Raw genomic sequence first — 21,577 nt, forward strand, 5'->3', positions numbered from 1 at the left:
GGCTCCATTGCATTAAGGTTTATTGAGCGTACTGTCCTCTTCCTCCTCTGTGATGGATATAGTGTTTGACCCAAAGAGTCTGGGGACTTTCTTTGACGCTGCCTACAGCGATAGTGTCACTGCTGAAGAGGAGGGTGTTGTTGTGATTTGTCTTGTCATTGTCAGGAGAGAGAAAATGTCAACAGGTGTGAACACTGATTCAATTCGTAAAAGTTTATGTAGACTGTGTGAGTAGAACTTGAAAATAAACAAGTCTTTACAACATGTGAAAAATCTTTTGAAAAGTAACATAGACAATCTGCTCGGCTTTCAAAACAAGGTGATTCTGCATTTTCATTGGCTACATACAAACGCCTGTCACACGTAATTGGGACTCAGCCAATAACAACCCGTAATAACAAACGCTTTGCAACACGTTCAATGCACTACCGTTTCCTTTTAAACATCCTGTTTGCTACGTTTTAGGGCGATTGAACGCACCCCAGGTAACTAACGGGTGCTTAGCAGTTTAATGTTGCTACCTATCCTCCTTTGAGTGACATATCTAGCACCAAATAAAACCCTTTAGCGTATTCTGATTAGAGCGCAAAGTTCAGCTCCACCTCCGGTTTCTAGACTGTCACCTACAGCTGGATGGGGGGTCTGGCTCACTAGGCTGTGATACTGATATTGAATTCATAAAAAAATACATATTTGTCTTGGTTTTGATGATTGTAATGCTGGAAGTGAGGCCTCTCTGGCTTTGACAGTATGCCACTTAGTTTCAAACAGGTGTACTACTTTATTACTCACAAGGTGTACACTTCTGTTTTTGATACAGAGATGAAATTCGAGATCATCTTCTGTTTATTCTCTGTGGTGTCAAGTTCAATTAGATGAGATTCTTTAAAAAACTTGTTTGTGTGTGTGTGTGTGTGTGTGTTTGTGAGTATACGCGCCTGCGAATGCATGTCTCTTTGTGTGTGTTGCCCGTGGGCCTAGAGACAACTGCATCCTCTTCCTTGCTGAGCAGAAGGTTTACAGCGGTGTCATAACACTATTTCAAAGACTCAGACAAAGTCGGGCGGATTCCTCTGTTCACTGCATGTGTTCCCTCTGAAAGGAAGTTGTTGGAAAATTCAAATTTTGCTCTCATTTCATCAGATTTCAGGGTAAAAAAAAAGATCTGTCAAAAAGCGTTGATATATTATACGCTCATTGATTACCATGTAAATTACTTCTCTCTAATTACATGGTAATTAGTCATTATTCACGTCACACAATTTTATTACATGGAGAACAGAAACAACGCGTGATTTCCCCAAGCAACTATGAAAGCCAAATTAACAGCCTAACAATTTAGCATTTAGCATTCACTCTCCATTCAATAAACATGTAGAAAGCCTTAGTTGTATCACACAGTAACAAAACATCGTTACACAGCAAGTGTATGAGTTATGACGGGAAACACAGGATTGTAAAGTTAGTTCTCAAATGTATTCAAATTGATTATTCAAATGCAGACACCTTAATGTTACTTTCCATTCAGTTTCCATATTGGATATCAGAAAAATGTTTGATATTCTTCACTGGATTTTCTCCCTTCGAACTAAAGAAACTGGATCTATCTTGCAAACTAATTGAATATATACAGTAGCTGGTGGAAGCTTGCAAGTTTTAGGGCTTTGGCAATATTAGCAACATGATGTGCGCCCTGTCCAAATTATTAAATTAAACTTTACATCCTGAAAGTAGCTTCTGGGATGATTGGATGACAATGGTCGAAATGTAAAGGAGATAATGGGGGCAGCCAATTTGCAGATGTAGCAGTGGAAGGTCAGTCAGTCAATCAGCGGTGCTCCCGGGGCATTTGGAAAGCAGGAGTAAGGGGAGCGAGGAGAGTGGCTAACCGGCAGGCTTGGCAAGGATGAATGAGCAAGGGACGGAGAGGCAGACAGGGGCAAAGTCCGAACACCGAGACAAAGAAGTAAGAAGAGTAAGAGTAGGGAGAGAGGACCGAAGAACAAACAAACGAAGAGAGAAGGGCCGGACATGGAGAAAGACAGCTTGGAGAGTTTTGGTAAGCGATTAGGAGAGTTTTGGTAAGCGGTGCCTGCCTGAAGGGCTTGGGGCCTGACTGAGAGAAAGAGAAGAACAGGGAGGAAGAGGAGGAGTGAGTGGACAGAGACAGAACTTGTGAGAAACAGACTGAGGGCAACCATGATTCATCAGGGCCGGGCACATGCCATGTTCTTAAGTCCGCTAGAGTTCAAGTCTGTCACTTCCCCTCTCTCTCCCTGTCTATCCTTCCTTTCACTCTCCATCGCATTACCTAGAATGAAGCAGAAATGTCAAACACTGTAAATAATCTCTTACACCCCTTTCGACCCGGAAGTTTTAAGCTGAGCCATCCAGCACATGAGGCAAATCTCACCGGGACTTGGAAAGGGGAGTGTCCTAGGGGCTGTCACCCTTTAACGTCATCGAAAGCAGATGTATTTATATTCTGTATTTAACCTGGGTCTCAACCTTGATCTTAACCAAGGTCTTTTTGCAGGGTCAACCCTTTCATACTGACAGTCAACCCGCTTATTTCCTGGGTCACTAGTTTGGGAAAGGGATAACTGAAAAAGGGACAAGGAAAGGTAAAGCAGGAAGAAGGTTTTGCCTCACCAGCTATCAAGCACCAGTGTCCCTCTTATGTCCTAGCAGAGTTTAATATGGCCTCACGACCCGAGCAGTGATCCTTGATCAGTACTCTTGTTCTTTGAGGTTTTATGACTAGAGGCCCTGGAGCAGAGCCAGATCTAGGTGGAGCGAAGGCAGAGCAGCGTATCTTAATTCACTCAGACACTCCTCTTCGTCTGGGCTGGGCTGAGGGGGTGGAAGGGGAAGCTGACATGATGAGTTCAGTCTTATGGTAAAGAGGAGGAAAGAGGGATTCAGACAGAGAGAGACAGAGAGAAAAAAAGTTATAGACAAAAAGTGGAGAATACACTCAATCTAAAAAAGAGAGGATGAGAGCAACTCACTTCAGATGAGCTCACTGTTTGTCTAGAGGGGTAACACTGGGCTCTAATATGGAGGTACCTGCCTCATGCATGCTCAGTAAAGTGCATGATTCTAGACACTATGCCAATGCATTTACATCTGCAGATATATGGTGGCATATACTCATAATCCAAATGCTTCAAAATGTGTCTTTCTTTCTTACTTTCTTTGGAATCAAAGAAAGTTCTAGCAAAACAGAGACACTGTTTATCTGTTTACACTCAAAAATAACACTCTTTGGCTCAGGTACTCTTTAAATCCACATGGGAAATCCTACAAATTGACACTTGCAAGTATGTGAAGTATATAATAATGTACTCAAATACTGTCCTCAAACACTCAAGTTATGTTATGAATATATGTAAATGGAGTGTGAAAGCAAGAGGGAGGGCACTACTTTTGCCACACAGTTATGAATGTTCAGTGGGGATCTTCACTAAAATACATTTCTCAGTCTATAAAATCTATATAAAGTTAAATTGGACAATCAGTAGGGATAAAAAACAGTTATCATGATTAGTTTAATAATGCAGACCCTTGTTTTCTAGCCAAACACAGACACAGTTCAGGCAAGGCTTGTCACATCATCTCAAAATATTCAGGAATACAACTAGTGAAGAGAGGGTGACTAACAAAATCCTCATAACCTGTTATTATAATTGTTATTATTGGATAACTTTTTAAGTCTTTTTCAGTGATGCTCCACTTTAGACGTCGCAAATGAGAATGATAGCGATGGGCTTGGTATTTGTTGGTCTTTCAACATAATTAAAGCCTTCTCAGGCTAATGTAGGTATTACTGTGTTACACAACGTGAAGTGCAGTTGGTAATGATTTAGACTATTGATGAATCATTTAATTTAGAGAGAAATAATTATCATGAGAGTCAACAGTTGTGAGAGGCAACAGTGAGAGGCAGTAAAAGAGAATGTGCGTACGTGACAACAAGAGGAGCAGGATGAGAGAGAGAGAAGGCGAGAGAGAGAGAGAGAGAGAGAGAGAGAGAGAGAGAGAGAGAGAGAGAGAGAGAGAGAGAGAGAGAGAGAGACTAAATCTCTGGACGCTCGGTATGACTCTCCTATCTGGGCAGACGAGATTTGTACAGAGATGGTGCTTATTGACTGTGGAAATGAAACTCCCATCACTTGTAATGTCCTCCCACTGACGGACAATGACACTAGACTCAGTTGTCAACTTGTAAAGCCTCACAAAAGGTGCATTAAAAAGTCATTTGGACAGGGCAATTTCAAGTCGTTTTGCTCCACGATCGGTATTCTCTCCTCCAACTGCTCCATCACAGAGGTCTAGGCCATTAGCACGTTTTCCACCTGTGTTCATGGCAAGCTGTCATAATCGTTTTACTCACTGGGACTGGTACTAGGGAGGCTGGCATTAAACGAGACAGTAACTCGAGTAGCTAAAGTTGTACGCACACACATGCAGACATATACACACCCATTCGATTTGCAAGCTCTCACGCACACACGGCTACACATAAAAAAAAAAAAAAAAAAATCACCACACACACATACAGATACTGCATGAGGTGGTGAGAACAAGAGGCTCAAAGCAGCTGAATGTCACAGCATTTACCAAGGGAGATAAGTGTCTTCAAAACACCGTCTGCAAGTAATTTGCTAATGTAACACACTCAGTTAAATCAAAGGCCATCTGTATTAGTCTTCTCACATAAGGATGGCTGATCTAGGAACACTTTTGCCTTTCATCATCATCATCATCATCATAATTTAAGAGATAAAGGGGTGTGGATCTGAATACTAAACCTAGACTGACATTGAGAGAATAACTATGGGTTGTGATGAGTCAGTGGGTGTGGCTTTTACCGTCTGGCACAGTTATATGATGTGCCTACCAAGAACTGGCAGTAGATTAACCAAAGATGGCTTAAGAATGAGGGGTTGTAAGCATAAAAATAACCTTTAAGAACTTTTTAAAGAACCATATGGTTCTTTGGGACAGTACAAGGTTCTTAATTCTTAGTTTTTGGATGGTGGGTGATGGCATAAATGTGGAAAATAACCAAACCCCTCCATAGTATAGATTGTGCAATTGCAAATGAGGCTATACAAGGACAGGTGTCTATGCAAAGGAGTGTCGAAATGCCGAAGAACCATTTTCGGAACCTTTATTTTTCTGGGTGCAGCTGAAATCAATCCAGCAACGCATGACTTCTATTACAATACCGCAGAACAAGAGAAACAGAAAATGTGTGTGAGAGAGAGAGAGAGAGAGAAGCAGAGAGAGAGAAAAAGAGAGATGTGAAAAAGTAGAGACAGAAATGAAGAATGGACAGAGAGAAAGAGATGACGCCAGGGCGATGCTACTGTGAGAGGAGGCAACAGAATTGCCTTCCCCTCTCTTCCACCCTTGCCCAGTTATTAATGACCTGTGACTGGGGGGGATAGGCAAGCCGCGCAAGCCTCCCTCCCCCTGCAAAGCTGCTACACTGCTGTGGGATAATCTGCATCCCACTGCCATATTCTTCACTAAGCACTAGCTGACAAGATCCATACTTCACCATAAATTGGGCCATCCAGATCCATTAGTGTGTGTATGTAGGCTCAGCCAAAAGTCTTGATCAGTTGCTGGATACAAAACTCGGGACAATGAACACGGCTGAAACATTGCACAGAATAAACGACAAAGGTAGTTTTTTTTTACTCCATCCATAACCATTATCATTCGCTTGTATAAATATTTTGAGAAAGGCCAGTCGCACAGGGGAGCCCGCTAGATGAATTGCTGCAATCAATATGAATTTCCGTTCTTTTTCCCCCCCCTCTCTTTTCTCCCCTTTTCTGATTGTATGCTATCCCTTTCCATTGCAATAGACAGGCGGAAGGTAAATTGGCCTCAGCAATCAGAATCCATTAAGCCCTATTGCAATTGACGATTCTGCATTTGCCACTGAGTTCACCCACAGAGGGCGGAATATAATTTTAGAGGACAATAGAATGCTTCATGTGTTTTTTCCCTTAAAAAAAAAAGAGATGAACGCGTAATAGATTTCGTCATTGTAGGCAAAGGGGAAACTGTGATGTGAAGGAGAGAATCAGCTATTATTTCTCTCTGAGGTAAAATGTCACCGGAGCAAAATTCATGTGATTAACTTTTTCCTGCTATTGTATCCCCAGGTCTAAAGAGAGGCTCTCATCCTATAAACTGGACCACAAAGCCAATATTTTCTGGGCTGTAATTCTTTTAATATTCTAAAACGAATTCATTTTAAAGATTGCGTCTAATGATGAAGTATGGTCACAGAAATTAAAGAAATGATAGGCTGCACACATGGCAGCCTATTATTTATCACAGTGCAATCTATTGTTCAGCTTCACCCAAGCTTTTCCCAACTGCAGCTCACAGAAGCCACAGTCATGCTGTTCAGCAGTACACCCTTTAATTCTTAAAGTCAATTAAACAGGCTGTGCACTTTAATGTGCTGTGTCAGTGTGGTAAGCCGGGCAAAGACTGAGCGTTGGTTGAGAAGCAGAGAGAGCCAGCAGCGGTCCAGCTGGTCAATGAGACACACTTGCGCCTAATTAACCTCTGCCTATATGTATACGTTTCAATAGAAGCTGGCAGAAGAGCCTGCACTGCTGACACCCTTCTGTGCACCTAGAGCCTGGAAAGGCTGTTTATTTAGACTGTTGCTTAGCTGAGCCTTTAATTATAAAGACTGTTGGACCATTCCTAAAAAGGGAACATTGATTTCAGCACCGGTGGTGTGTTCTTTTAACGTTTATGTGGTGCTCAGTCAATTTACGCACAGTGAGAACCAGAGCATGCCTCTCCAAGTGACCTTCATGGGTTAAAGACTGAATGTTGTCAACAGCTGTGGTGAAATCCGGGAAACGGAAAAACACAATGTTGGGACGATGGAATCTCTGCTGGTGTAAGTCCTACGTCACTTTGCCCATCTGCAGGAAAGTCAGTTTGCCATGCAGCAGTAACACCATTAGGCACTGTGTGAAATTGAACAAGCCCAGGCTGAGGACCGGGCTTTCCTGAGAAGTCTACTGCCACCATCTAAAGCCTCAGAGGATCTACCCCTGTTGGCCTCCCAGCTCTCTCTACCAAATGTGGCATCTGCTGAAGACCCCCCCCAAAGTCTTCCTCAAGGTCTTTGATGGCTTGGTGGTGTGTGGCTGGCCAGGTGGGGAATGGGCTGTACAGTATGTCTGCTTTCCCTGCTCACTGGGGAAGTGCAGCTGGCAGCCCACAGTCTGACAGCATCCTCCTGGGAATGACTATCACCACATGAAGAAGGTGATCCTGTACCAGCTACGCCTCAGGTCAGATGGACATCCGTACTGGACCAAAGAGTTCACCTATGAGGATGTCGGTCACCTATTTCTTATCCACAGCAGCTCCTTGATGCAGGCAGGTGGTGGTTGCAGCTGGGGGTTCTGTGCTAGCCAGGAGATCAAGCAGGATCAAGGTGGCGTCGGCCTCCTGAAAGTGACGGCCGACTGGATCCAGCGCCACCTACCCTCCACCCTGGCTGCAAAGCTTGCCCTCTCACCACTGAGGTTTCCATCTCCCCATGCAACCGACCATGGGAGGACATCCAGAACCCCAGGAGAGGACAGCTCAATGCCCCACACTAGACCCTCCCTTAGGGTGACCACATTTTCAAACCCTCAAACCGGGACCCTTAAGTGACAGTGCCTCAGCAAACGAAAAATGATGTTTTGTCTCCAAAAATCCACCAAAACATTCAGACGCGTGGTGCATTGTTTATGTTTTTTGATTGGGTTAGGTAATAATGAGCGGGACAGAACATGATAAATGCCTATGTAAGCGCTGAAAACAAGTACAATACTATTATTATTATTTTAATTGTGGTGAAAACCGGGACAATTTGATAGTGAATGTTAAAAACCGGGACATTTTAGTGTTTTACAGATATTTGTCGGGACTCGGGACACCCATCTTGAAACCGGGACAATCCCGGACAAACCGGGACAATCCCGGACAAACCGGGACGTCTGGTCACCGTACCCTCCCTGGAGGCAACTACCTTGTCCTGTCTTCCTGCTCCTGATTCTCCCATCTCCACCCTGTACTCACCTTTCTGTCTCTTTCTCTTCCCTTACATCTTCCCCGGCTCCTGTTTCCTCTCCCTACGTTGGTCCAGACTGCTTGTCTAAGAAGTGCTGGTCCTGTGCGTGGCCTGAGCACTTTTGACACAACTGTCCGTTAACAGAGGTTGGCCACATTGTTCAGCCAGCAGGGGTGTATACTGATATACAGTATATACAAGAGGTTATACGCCAGGCTTTGATGGATTCAGGCTGCTCACAGACTATGATACATCACTGCCTGGTTTGATCCGGGGCATTGGTAGAGGCATCTTGGAGGCATCAGGGAGAAAAAAAAAAAACATTGACTAAACGCTGCAGTTACCTCTCATCTTTAGCCGCCCCTGATATTGGGCATGGATAGGCCCAGGTTTAAGAAAATTGATGAGAGATTGTGCAAAGGAGTGTGTGTGCTTAAAGTTGCGCAAGAGACATGGTCTTGCCACGGGACTGATGAAGAGGAACAGGGGGAAGCGGTGATGCTCCAGCTGTGGGCTCTAGTTTAACTAATTGTATATGGCTGTGACTGTTTATGGTTGTGTTTAAAAAAGCTCTTGTTTATGGTTACATAAGATCTAGGTTGCTTTTTTAATACAGCTTTTAAAGTAAAGTATGTGTTTTTATACTTCAGTAGCCTATTATTGATTACTGATGTCATTATAAAACCACAAGTTAAATGCTTTGATATCTCAGCAATAGCAATTGCAGTGATTACAAGGGAAAAAAAAAACAGACTAAGAATTTGAGGAATTTTTAACATTTCAGTCTAAAACTCTAAACCACACCGACCTCTGGTTTAAACCCCGCCAACTTCTTGATTTATCCAAATACAAATAGAGATACATAAACACAATAGTAGCGTCTCTGCACATTGCTAACTTCAAAGAACGAAAAACACAACTTTAACTAGTAGCAATCAAAGATATCTGGTCACAAACAGCACCAAAAAGAGAGAAGCCCTGAACTACTTCCAACCAGGCATGCACACCTCAAAACGTTAAACCTCAAAATGTTAAACCCAAATGTTGAACCTGGAGGGCACAAAAAGAACTTTGCTGATGTGTTTTCGGCCCTGCTGGTGATCACCATCTTAAGCCCTCGGCCTAGATTAGTTTTACAGGGGGAGGTAAGTAATGTAATCATTACCACAGCATGTCTATCATTTTAGTCTCATCTGAATCTGCCATGTCAGTTACTTTTAAGGACTGTGCCTGTGCCAGGTGCGTGCCTCACTTGTTTTCAATTATTGGAGATATTTAATTTGTTTGTCACATGACCATGTCTTCTGTGTGGCTGGTAGGTATCCATTGTCTTTTGTTCTATAAATTCATTCATTAGTGTGATTTTTGGTATTTATATATGCTTTTGTATGTAAGTGTTTAAAAACCCTGACAAAGGCCACGTGCTGAAACACAGCGTTTTAACTAAAAAAAACATTTTTCTCAGTACTGCAAGTGTCTGAGTGGAATTTTGTGTGTCCCAGTGATATCTGCCCATTCCATGCACATTGCTAGTGGGTGAAGTTGCATCAGAATATCAGTTTAACCTCTGATGATTGTCTTACAGCCACCAGAAAGTGTTTGTCAGCTGGATATGGACTGTTGGAGGATCGTGGCTGGTGCAGTGTTTGGCCACTGACAGGGAAATGGCTTGTTTATTGATAGAGGACTGATAACAATTTGCTGACTGACCCATAGCTGCTGATGGTATCTAGGTGCTTTCTGGGAAATTATAGTAAATCCAACTCTAACCCTAAGGAAATACAGGGCATACAGTTTTTTGGTTTATTTATTTGTAACTTAGTTTAGCAAGAAGCAGGAGAAAGATGCAGACAAAAAGCCTGCCAGCCCACTCAGGGGTTATTTTGTAACAGCTAGTTCCTAATTAATGCTAGGGAAAGAAGTACAATAAAATTAAATTGCAGGGCAGGTAGGTGATTGTACTCACATAATTTAAGATGCTGGGAAATGTTCTGCCGCTCTCATTCAACTTTCCTTTTGTAGAGATCAGTTGCGTCAGACACCAGCGTGCACACACACACACACACACACACACAACACACACACTGCATCAATACAAGTTAGAACTTTGTTGATGTTTTAACAGAGTGACATTCACTCTGAAATTCACCTCCCGTCTTTGACAGTTTAAACCCAACAAGATGTGTCCTAAGATTCAACTTTTCGGTTCGGGGACGCACAAAGGTTGGGGTAACAGATTACATATAATAGTACTCCAGTAGTACTACAATAATCACTATGATAAATAATAATCCTAGTAAGGAAAATAGCATTTTGAGTGACACTATAGGCAAAAGCATCATTTTACAGAGCTTGTAATGTTTCTTAAGGATGGTAACGGATGATAACAATGCTGTTGCAGTTTACAAATTGCAATGTATTTTCATTTGCATGTGTGTATGTGCATCCACACACACACACACACACACACAAAATTATGCCTACTAAGGAGAAGGGAGGGGAAGTGGTTTTCATCTGGTTTCAAAGAGACCTGCAGTCAAAGAGAAATTTCTTTTGTTGTTTTAATAGGCAGAGTCTAGACTCAAGACTTGAATCTAGCCATTTCCCTCACCCTTGGACATCTCACTGTTTAAACGAAAAGTAGCCTTCGTCTCTGCAGCTAGAGTTCTCTACAAAGCAAGCAACATTTTTTCACACATTATATAATGTATGATCATGATTTGAGGCTGATTTAAAGGGTCTCAATCTGATCCTAATGATTGTGAGGCAATTGGAAGGCAAAAAGCAAGGGAACTCACATCGTTCGCATTGTAAAAGCTAAGCTCAGACCCCCTCCAGCTTTGGCATCAGTGGTATCAGGCAGTCAGGCAGACGTGACAGTTCTTTATCCATATCCTGGTACTGTAGGTTGGATTTGGCTTCCCACAGTAAGTCAGTATGAGAGGGAGAGCAGATATCAGAGCTGATGCCAAAGCCGTCAAGTCTTTCTGAGCCTTAAGCCAGCTCTTTTCCTCATCGTCTTTCAGACCGTTTGAATGCAACAAGATGTCTCCTGAGACTCTCCTTTTGACTTCTCAACACTGCGTGGTAAAGGCAGGATGCAGATGCACGCATGTGGAAACACACATGCACACACACACAGACACACAGACACACAAACACACACACACACACTTAAAGAATTGTACCAGCATGACCTAAGAGTAAACCAAGGTTGTTGTGGAGAGCTGTGTAGCTGCAAACTGCAGAACTCTCGCACACAAAAAACAGCTAAATGTTAAAATGCAAAAACACCAAAGGTTATATTTGACCTATTTCTTCATCTATCTGTTTTCCATTAGGAAGCCCTACACTTGAAGAATCAGTTTCTTTATACCCACAGTATATATACATTCAGTATACTCTGAATATATCTATTACCTATGAGCATAACTATATCCATTCAGTATCCATTCAGTGTATCGGTATCAAGTTTGGGGATTTAATTGAATGTATATTACATTACATTGCATTATGTCATTTAGCAGACACTTTTGTCCAAAATGACTCACAATAAGTGCATTTTGTCAACAGTAGTGAAACCAACTGTGTATCACAGTCTTCCTGAGCTAAGCCCTTTAATAGGAATAAGTAGCATTCGTTGAATCAGTTTTTTTTTTTGAAGAAGAAGGGGAAGAAGATTGTTACACGGTAGGTTAGTTCAATATATCTTTTGCAATTTGTTGAACTAATATTTGTATTTTGTTACAAAATATTATAAAATATAATTTTTGTTCATCCCTCTCATGGACAGTGGTAAATGATAATAATGGATAGCATAACTGTATGATCAGGTTTGTGTGTGTGATACTTTATTGATCTCCAAATTCTCTTTTTGTGAAGCCAGGGTCAGGTTCAATGCTTTGCTCAAGGACATTTTGCACTTTGCACATACTGTGTATCTCTTATCCTTGTGTTAAGACAAAATTATTGAAACTGCATAATAATCTACTGTGTGCATGTGGCTGGAGCAAAAATGTGCAAATGTTTGCACAGGTCTGGAAAAACAACACCAATCACATGCTCAGTATGGCATCACTGTAGCTATCCAAGGTGACTCGCATTACCCTTACCTCAACAATTCGTCCATGTGCATAATAAAAGCATGAATAGCTTAAAGCAATCGAAAATTTTATGCTTGCTTTATATCTTATGCATTCAAACATGCAATACAACATGAAATACAGGGTTTTATTCTCAGGAAATTGGACTCGTGTGATTGCTACAATGTTATCATCTTCAGTGCACACAAACCTGCCGAGCATGAAATCAGATCTCATAAAGATAGTGTGAATTAAATTTGTCTTCAGATTTAAATCTCTAAATCTCTCTCTCTCTCTCTCTCTAGTCTGTCTATGAGGTGTGATATGATGCATGAGCTATTGATGAGAATATGCTGAATCTGATTGAGCCTTGCAGCATCATAAAACTAGAGTGTTTCAATTCCTGTAGGCCTTAGATTCGCCATAGCAGGGGCAGGAGCACAGAGCACGGGGCACGGGGCTGAATATGTTATTCAAGGTGGCCAAGACAATAACAGAGGCAGAGCTATGTAGATGATGAAAGGTTGTGAAGAGAGAGAGAAAGCAAAGGAGAGAGGCAGAGAGAGAGAGAGAGAGCGCTATTCAAACAGAATACATTTAGAGTCTAGTCTACGTTCGCTCCTGAATACTGCATCATCCTGTTAAAGTTCCTGGGAATGGGTAGTGCCAATCAGCAACCTCACAGTCTCAACAACAAAAGAGGTCTCAGCAACAAAAAGCAGTTTGAACGTCTTCCACGCCTCGCCAATACAGAAGACTTGACGTATATAAGGATGACAACAAAAACTCTTCTTTGCTCTTTGACAGATTGGGTGGAAACCTAAACAAATCTCCTTTGATCTTGAAATGTATCCCCATCGAGAGAGTTAAGTTAGGGGCTGCCGGTTGAGTCTTGTTGTCAGTATCTCAAGAACTAAACGCACGTCATGGAATCATGTTACCCCTCTTTTAGATTCTCTGCACTGTTTGTCTGTTTTACACATGAGGGTTTAAGATTTTTCTGATTAGTTTTTGGGCTTGGCTAGGTCTGACCCCTAGCTACATCTCAGATCTTTTAACACTTTATGAGCCAGAGCACAGACATCGTCAAGCTCAGCCAACCTTGCCATTCTGCCCTAAAGACAAAAGGTATAATGAAGTGTTTTTTTTGCTTTGAAACACCCTGCCAGAGGAGCTGAGGCTGGCAAAACCAGTGTAAACTTTTGCATCCCTTCTTTAAACTGATTTTAACAGACAGGCTATTATATAATATGTACTTTGTTCTTTTTGCACATTTTATTTTTATGTAACCCTGTCTGGCATTTATTCATGTCTGGCATTTTACCTTTTATCTTATGGACTTTTATTATTTATGTTTTACAATTTCAAAGCACTTTAAAGTTGTTTAGAGAAGTGTGATATATGGCAGCGGTTCTCAACGTGGAGTCCGGGGACCGCCAGGGGTCCTTGAGGGAGTTCCAGGCGGTCCCCAGCAAAGTGATGAATTGTTAAGCTTCACTATCATTTCATTTACAAGAAATTAATACAATTAGAGAATGTGGAAGACTGACTGTTTGATCATAGTTTCACTGTTATCTCTCTACCTACAATACAGATAGTCATGGAATTCTGGACAAAATCATATCTAGCAATAAAAATATTCTTAGATTTGTGTCCGAGAGACAAAATCTCATCAAAATGGAGGTCCGTGGCCCTAATGTGTACTAAATTAGGGGTTCTTGATATGAAAAAACGCTGATATAAGCTCCTAGTGTTGCTTGAAAGACAAGCGTGTCTCTCTGTATCTCACTCTGCCTGTCGTTCTGCTTGGACAGCTAGAGGAGTCCGGGTCGTGACTCCTCTCCTCCTCCGAGACCCTGAGAAGGAGTGTGACAGTCCAACTCGGAAGATATGTCCGTTTTCATCTGGGCTCGTCTCCTCCTTTCTCACACCCCCCCATCCCCCATCCGCTTCCTCTTCCTCCTCCCCCCACCTACGAGACAGCAGCGTGCCAAAGGTCCTGGCAGTGTCTGTCTGGCCCGCTGGTGAACTCTTGAGCTGGCACAATCCGAACCTCGGTCCATCTGAGGCCAGCGGCGTTTAGTGTTAAGAGATGAGTTGGCCGGAGAACTGTATAGGCCAGGGAGAAGGGATGAGGTCTGAGGCTCGGACAAGATGCGTATTAAGGAGAGGATGGGACGACGCGGGTTAGCAAAGACAGGAGGGAGCGGCGGAGGGGGGGGGGACTAGAGGGAAATCAGGAAGACGAGCAGGAATGTCAACACAGAGGCAAGCTCTAGCACCGGGCAAAAGGGTAACTCGGGAAATTAGAGGTTGATGATCTGATCTAAAAACAGAGGAGTCAAGGAGAGGCCAAGTATGAGGTTTGGGAAGAGATGCTGTGACAAAAACTAGTGTGGGGTTGAACGGATGACGAGAACAAATCCAAAGAAAGAAGAGGGAAGAATCAGCCGCTCTTTTGTTTTGGATATCACTTACCAACTTTTTGACGCAGGAAGTAGTTGAATGAAATGAAAAAGAGGGAGAAAAAAAAGAGGAGGTGTTATTGAAAAAAATCCATAGTCTGTACAACATTATGTTTTGTACTAGCAGAGCACAGAGCGCAGGGAGGTGTCAGAAATAAAGAGGGTAGGCGAGGAGAGGGATCGAAGACGGCTAGAAGAATGACCTGAAAGTAGGGCAATCGATTCTTACTATTAGAAAATGAATCGAGGATAGAGATTTGTCAGGGAGAGAGAGAGAGAGAGTAGAAAAGGATAGATGAATGAGATCAGAAATGAATGAGGGAAAGAGGTGCGAGCTAAAGCTGGTACAAACCTCGCCTGCTCTAAGTACTTTTAGGGAGTGGGGGCCGTGGGTTAGGGGTTCAGCTGGAAAGGCAAAAAGGAAAAAAGGCAGCAGTTTGGAAGGGGGGTGAAAACTAACCCTTTATTTTCCTAGTCCCTTATTCCTTAGAAATGACTTGGTAACTCCCAGACAATTTATATGTAAATTCACAATGAAGAACCATGTTGATTAAGAGAGCAATAGTCAGTAACTGACTTAGGCTTAGGCGAGAAAAACAATTTAAGGTTAGGGTTAAAATTTGGGTCACGGTTAGTTGTTTGTTTGTTAGAGAACAACTTTGTTTTTTGTTGTTGTTGAAAAGCAATTCTCCTCATGTGGGGTTTCAAATTATCACCATTGGTGTTGTAGGCAGCATTTTTAAGCAAACCGCCCCACACAGCAACCCTCTAAAGTGCACAGCACAGATCAGATCATGTACTGTAATAAATCTTGTTCATGTTTTTGTCAAAGGCTTAGGAAACCTGGGCATGCTGCTTTTTGTATAATTTCCTAAGTACCATGCAATTAAGAAAATTGCTAAGTCTTCCTTCCTACTAACCACTGATAGAGTTACAACTGTTTCAGCCTAATATTTGTTATAATAGAAAAATGTCTGTTTAATTGATCAGTTTAGGTCAATAGGTTTGTCTTATACATTACGTGGTAAAAACAGAGTAATGGGTGTTGCTTCATTTTACAGGTTTACAACCGACAACTTTGTTGTTCTAACAAGTACATTTACCATAATACTTCCTGGGAATTACAAAGTCATTACAGAGACATAATAAGTTACCTGGAAAGTATCTATATGTCTTTCTATCTATCCATCTGTCTGTGTGACAGTATATCTGTTTATTTGTTTGTCTGTTTGTTTATTTCTATATTTGTTTGCTTATTTATGTATGTCCTTCTTACCATGCAGGGACGTATTTCTTTAACATTGGGCAAATATAAAATAAAAACCTGCAGCTCACATCATTGTCCTACTACGGTAAATGGTGCTATTACAGTATGTGCCTCTTTAGCAGAAAAGTCACAGATAAGCTATTGTACTCCTACGCTGCGAGTGCCCCAGCGACAAGGTTGCACATATTTTGGATTGAGCTGAGAGGGATAGGAAAATGAATATGGAAAAGATAGGGAGAGGTAAGGACAGGACTCAAGGCAATTTGCGTTCTTCTCGTAGCTGTTTGACATTGAGAGGGCCGCGTCATTGGGAGATAAAGCAATATGAGAAGTGACATTAGTTTGAGGAAGGATCGGGGAAGCAAAGAAGGTATTTGAGGAAAGCAATGAATAGAAGAAGAACTGGAAAGGCGATATGAGGAGAAATTATGAGTTTTCTGTGGGAGTTAGAGAGAGCAGAGAAGAGTATAACAGAGGGCAGAATTACTGAGGATCATATATGCTGTAAACTCAAGAGAAAAGAACTGAGCTTGATTGGAAATCTCAATTTCACTAAGCTTCTGCAAAATGGTCAATGCTTAAATCAAGTAGGAATGTGGGAAATGTAATTATTATGTTTAAGGGTTTCTTTGGAGCTGGAAAAAGTTCATCCATAAATCTGGCTTTCTTGCATTTTTTCATCAAATGCAGATTAAATATAGTCACAACCACAATTCTGTTAGATGTACTGTCAGAGTTTGTTAAGAATACTCATTAACACTTTGCAATGGCCTTATTTTAGTGTATTAACCTGTGAATCAACACACTGAACAGTATTGGTTGATTCACTGAAATAAGGCCATTGGAAATACGTCTTCAATGTAGAGCCAGGCTTCTGTTTTAGACTTATAGGCATGGCTGTGGTTATCTAGGGCAGTGGTTTTCCTGGTCCAACAGTCCTGCTGATTTTCATTCTAACCATCTAATCAGGGACTATTCCATACCTGGGATGCGAAGTGAATGCAATTATTGTAACTGCAATTAACTCCCTGGTAAGCTAGAAAACCAACAGTGCTCCCACAGACCAGGTTTGAAAACCACTGATGTAGGTTAGACTACTGCATGCTGTGCACTTATTTTCTTTGATGTCTGGTTTTGGAGCACTACTAGTATTTTATGTCCGACAGGGTTGGTAGTAAGAGAAACCAGCCCATGACTTAACAGGTTGCAAACACTGAACCCTTTCCATACTGACATCTCTGGAGAAATGTATAGGCCTATATGCATGTGTATTTCAAGGGGAATTTGCAAAGAAGATACATTTCTAATGGTGAAATCCACACATGTGTATTTCACACAAACAGAGAGCAAAGTTCTAATTAGATTGTGTCTAATACTGCAAAAAATGACAAGCTGTACAGTGATTTTAACTTTCCAGACCTATCAAATTTATTTTGTGATATTTTTAGTCAAATTATCTCACTGCACTGGCAGACAATCTTGCTGGTTTCAGTAAATTTCACTTGATAGGCTACATGCAAAAACGACTTCTTTCAAGAAATCATCATAAAGCAACTTTCTCCGAGACAATTTCACTTATACTAAGTAAATGTCCTGAAACAAGTTACATTATCCTGAAAAAAAGTAAAATTTGTTGAAACCGGTACAATTTTCTGCCAGTGCAGCAAGATGATTTCACAAAAAAATCCTAAAATAAGCTTGACAAGTCTGGATACAAGATAAAATAACTTAGTATACTAGTTCAACAAGTTCGTATAATATATATATGTAATGGCTGTGCGGTCCTAAAAAGGTATTTAGGGTAATATAATAATCTGTCTTCTAGGAGGTTTGTCATAGAGAACCGCAGAGTTGGCAGTGAGAACACGTAAATGCCAGTGTGAGTCTGATTGATCCCTCTATAGTGCTCTATAAATGCAGGGCAGTTTTTATATGTCTAACAGGTTTAATGGTCTGATGACAGGTGTTCATATACTGAATACAGTGATGTGAAGAGGTGAACTCTTACTTGGGTCAGACAGGATGGAGTCCGTCTTGGGCAGAAACTGGTCACAGCGGATTCCCTGGTAGCCTTCTCGACACCTGGTGGGGAAACAAGGGAAATAAATTGTCAGGTTACACTCACATCCAGTCAAAGAGGCAGGTAGATTTGCCAGGGGGCACAGGTGTAAATCGAATGAGTGAGGAAGCCCCGAGCCACTTTGCAACCCCAACTGATGTAAATGCGAAAGCTGCACTTACTGCCTCAAAATATTAGAGACTAAGTTATGGCTCAGTCCTCAAAGGGGTGAACTGAATTGCAAAAAGGAGGGAAAGGCAACTGGACAATAAGACACTGGGAGCTTGGTGAACTTTAGGGGTTGAAAGCTGCTACTAGGAAAGATTTTTAATGCAAAAATGCACCCGTCTTATCAGCTGAAATCACAAATTGGGGCTGCAGCGGAGAGCAGCATCCCATCCCCATTAATGAGACCCTGAAGCTTCGCCCTATATGCCCAAATGAATTTCTGGTGTCGGGTATGATCACTGGAAATCTCCTCAGCACACACCAGAAGTGACAGACTGAAATTTAAAAGCAAAATACAAAAGTTTATCCTAAACAGCAGCGAGTGGCCGCTCCGTTCAGAGAAAGCTGGACTCACCGATGATGGTTGGACTTGTTGTGAAATGTTTTTTTTTTCACCCTTTACACCCCTACCAGCTACTAAGATTATGAAATTTGGGTAAGAGTACAGTACAGTTTACAGTACAGAGCACAGTTTACATGACAACGTGATGTCTGGGTAATGAAGTCCTTCAAACTTTCAAAAATTCAAACAGTTATCTCTCACTGCGTCTTAGGGCTGCCAAAGCACAAAGTTGCAGCTTTACGAAGTCTTCGAGAGTCATTAAGAATCTCTGATGACTACACTTCACTTAATATAATTTATTTAATATAATGCTGAGCTGTGTAAATACTTTTGACACCCTGAAATGGGGGCATCATGCATAAAAAAGAGCTGTAGATGTTTAACTATTCATTTGTTATGACCAAAAATACTCTCAGATTAGGGCGTATGATCTGAACTTTAACCTCATCCAAAATAGTCAACGTATGGAGCCAAAATATGTGTTGCTGTCTAATTACTTGTGGAGCTGTACACGATATCAGCTTGCTTATCACTCTGTTTTTCTCTGTCCCTCTTGGGAGGAAAATGTAAGTCTTGTACATGCAATTTAAAAAGGAACAGTACTACAAGCCCCGATTTGGCCCCATTCTATCTGCTCTAACCATCATTTACCCTGCCTCTTTTCTATTCCTACTATCCTGTTTTTCACTAAGTCTCAATTTTCCTTTCTTTCCTTTGAACACCCACCCACGCCGCGCCGTAGACAGAGAGGGAGCAGAACAAATACACATATCCCATGGGTCCCAGTTGCAAGCCCCAACAGAGGGAACATCCATGTCCGTCTAGACAGAACACAGGAACTGTACATGCAGTTGAAGCTTACAAGAATGGGCTTTGACATATCAAAGATTTGCCCTTTGCAAAAAGATAATGGCTTGTCTAAACACACACGTTTTTTTGTCTTTTGTCTATGTCGAGTAATTTTCAATTATTAAATAAGCTAGGCGGGCGAAGATGCAGTTGACTGTGTGTGCCCGCCTGTACACTACAAGAACATCCTCACTCTTGGGAGGGAAAGGGGGCAAAGACGCACAGATGGTGAGGATGGAGTCACGATGATTTGAGTTTTTTTTCCCACTAGTTTTTTCTCTGACATTGTGTTTGCTCTTAAAACAACAAAATAATCAGACGCAACAACAATTAATTTAATCTGTCTGTGATGTCTAATTGTCTGATTGTGCAAAACGTAGTAAAAACGGTATTCAGTTGGCTTCAAAATAGAGTCTGGTAATACACCTGGATTAGTGTCAGTCCTGGTAAATTTTAAGCAACCAATCACATGCTTAGCATTGGTGTATGTCTTGCCATTGCAGCCTGATTAGCAATACAGCTGATAATCAAATAGCATGTCCAGTTGACAGTAACACATCATTATATTCACTTGCAGTCAGAATGCAGATCTGATCTTTACGGCTGACTGTCCTCATTGTAATTTACCAGAGACCAGATCAGATTTATGTGTTTGGAAAGTATAATCATTTGCTGTCATTACAACATTGGTTCTGACTGTTTTCATGATGGCATTTTCTAATTGCAGTGCAGAACCTATTCGTCACACCAGATAACCCTCGATGGCGGAGGAGGGCGGTGTCTGTCGTGTTGTTGAGGAGACATGAAACCTCTTCATTTGTCCGGGCATCGGTATTCTCTTGCTGGCTCTCCTCCATGTTTGTTATTCTCCGCTCTTCTTGTCGTAACGTGTGATGCCAAATATATGTCAAATGGGAAGTGACAGAAAAAAAAACAAAGAATGTGGTTTATCTGAAAAGACTTGATTCCATATGGCTTTTTGCCGTGAATTTGGATAAAAATGCGAGAAAATTGGATCGAAAATTTAATGAAGTTCCCTAACTAATCAGAGTATTGCTGCATGCAACATTAACTGATCACTTAAAATACAGATGCTTTTTCACTACATTGAATGTGTGGTCATTTAGCGCCCCTCCCTCCCTGACACATACAACTGTGACCTGAAATGCTGACTAAACCTTGAAAGGAGGCAACCTCGTCTCAGCGAGCGGAGGGGAAGAAGATAATTAAAAGATTGGGGGTTTCAGATGGCGACGGTGCTGTGTGTCTGTGTCATGCTCATTAGGGAGGACTGTGGAAGTGAGAGGGAGCATGCAGCAGTGATTAAAATGAAAGAGCGTTAGGGAAAGCTTGTGCTGGATTTAGAAGAGACAGAGGGGATGCACATGCAAACACACACATTCATGCAAACACACACATTCACGCCAACACACATGCAGACGTACGCACAAACACGCACACATAGGCCTCCTGTGGCAGATCGGTTCTGTAACTATGATAGCGCCACAACAATCGCCCTAATGTACGGTGGCCGAGAGAGCTCAACGCACTGCAACTTAAGAAAACACATGCAAATAGACAAAACACAAGCAAAATAAGAAAACATCTTCATCAATTTGACAACACATGCGCTGCAAATACACACAACACAACCAAATCGATAAATGCGTGTTGTGAGTATTTGCAGCGCGGTTAGACATAACATATAACATACTGCCTTGAGCCAACGAATGTCTGCAAGGAAAGTGAGAACGCACGTGCCGGTGCACACAGGCACACATACATATTATGCATAATAGCATGTGCAGGGAAAGGCCAAATCCCTTCTAAACTGTTCAGAAGTCCCTAATGTATGCAAGAAAAGTTAGATTTTTCATTGTTGAATGGCTTGTTTTTCCGGTAACAAAACAGCATGCCAAGTTTGTGTGACTCTGAAAAAATCGTATTGAACTTGAACCCAGTCTACTTACGTTTTTAGAAATAAAGTGCAGTAGTATCATTTCAACAAAAGTGCCCAAATTCGGTGGCCCAAAACGCATTATAATCCCTTTAATTTCAGATTTCTGCAACGTTTGAAAGTCTGGTTAACTGTGATGGTCCTATACAATTCCATCACCTCGCAACATTTATAATATTCAGATGCATCTTAAATTATAGGATAACTTCAACTT

The 21,577-nt window shown here is 41.6% G+C and overlaps 1 protein-coding gene across 1 annotated transcript in view; it reads right to left on the reverse strand.

Moving 5' to 3' along the window:
- Nucleotides 1-21,577, reverse strand: part of LOC139651968 (pro-neuregulin-3, membrane-bound isoform) — a 308,233-nt gene that overhangs the window by 37,724 nt on the left and 248,932 nt on the right. The window contains exon 3 of the mRNA XM_071528875.1: nt 17,936-18,009. Within this exon, the coding sequence (XP_071384976.1) occupies nt 17,936-18,009 (74 nt within the window). The remainder of the gene's footprint in view (nt 1-17,935; nt 18,010-21,577) is intronic.

This window comes from Centroberyx affinis, unplaced genomic scaffold (genome assembly GCF_046629955.1).
Source record: "Centroberyx affinis isolate AG114_WGS23_722 - 3 ecotype Tasmania unplaced genomic scaffold, CSIRO-AGI_Caff_v1 ptg001736l_1, whole genome shotgun sequence".
In the NCBI taxonomy this organism is placed as follows: Eukaryota; Metazoa; Chordata; class Actinopteri; order Beryciformes; family Berycidae; genus Centroberyx; species Centroberyx affinis.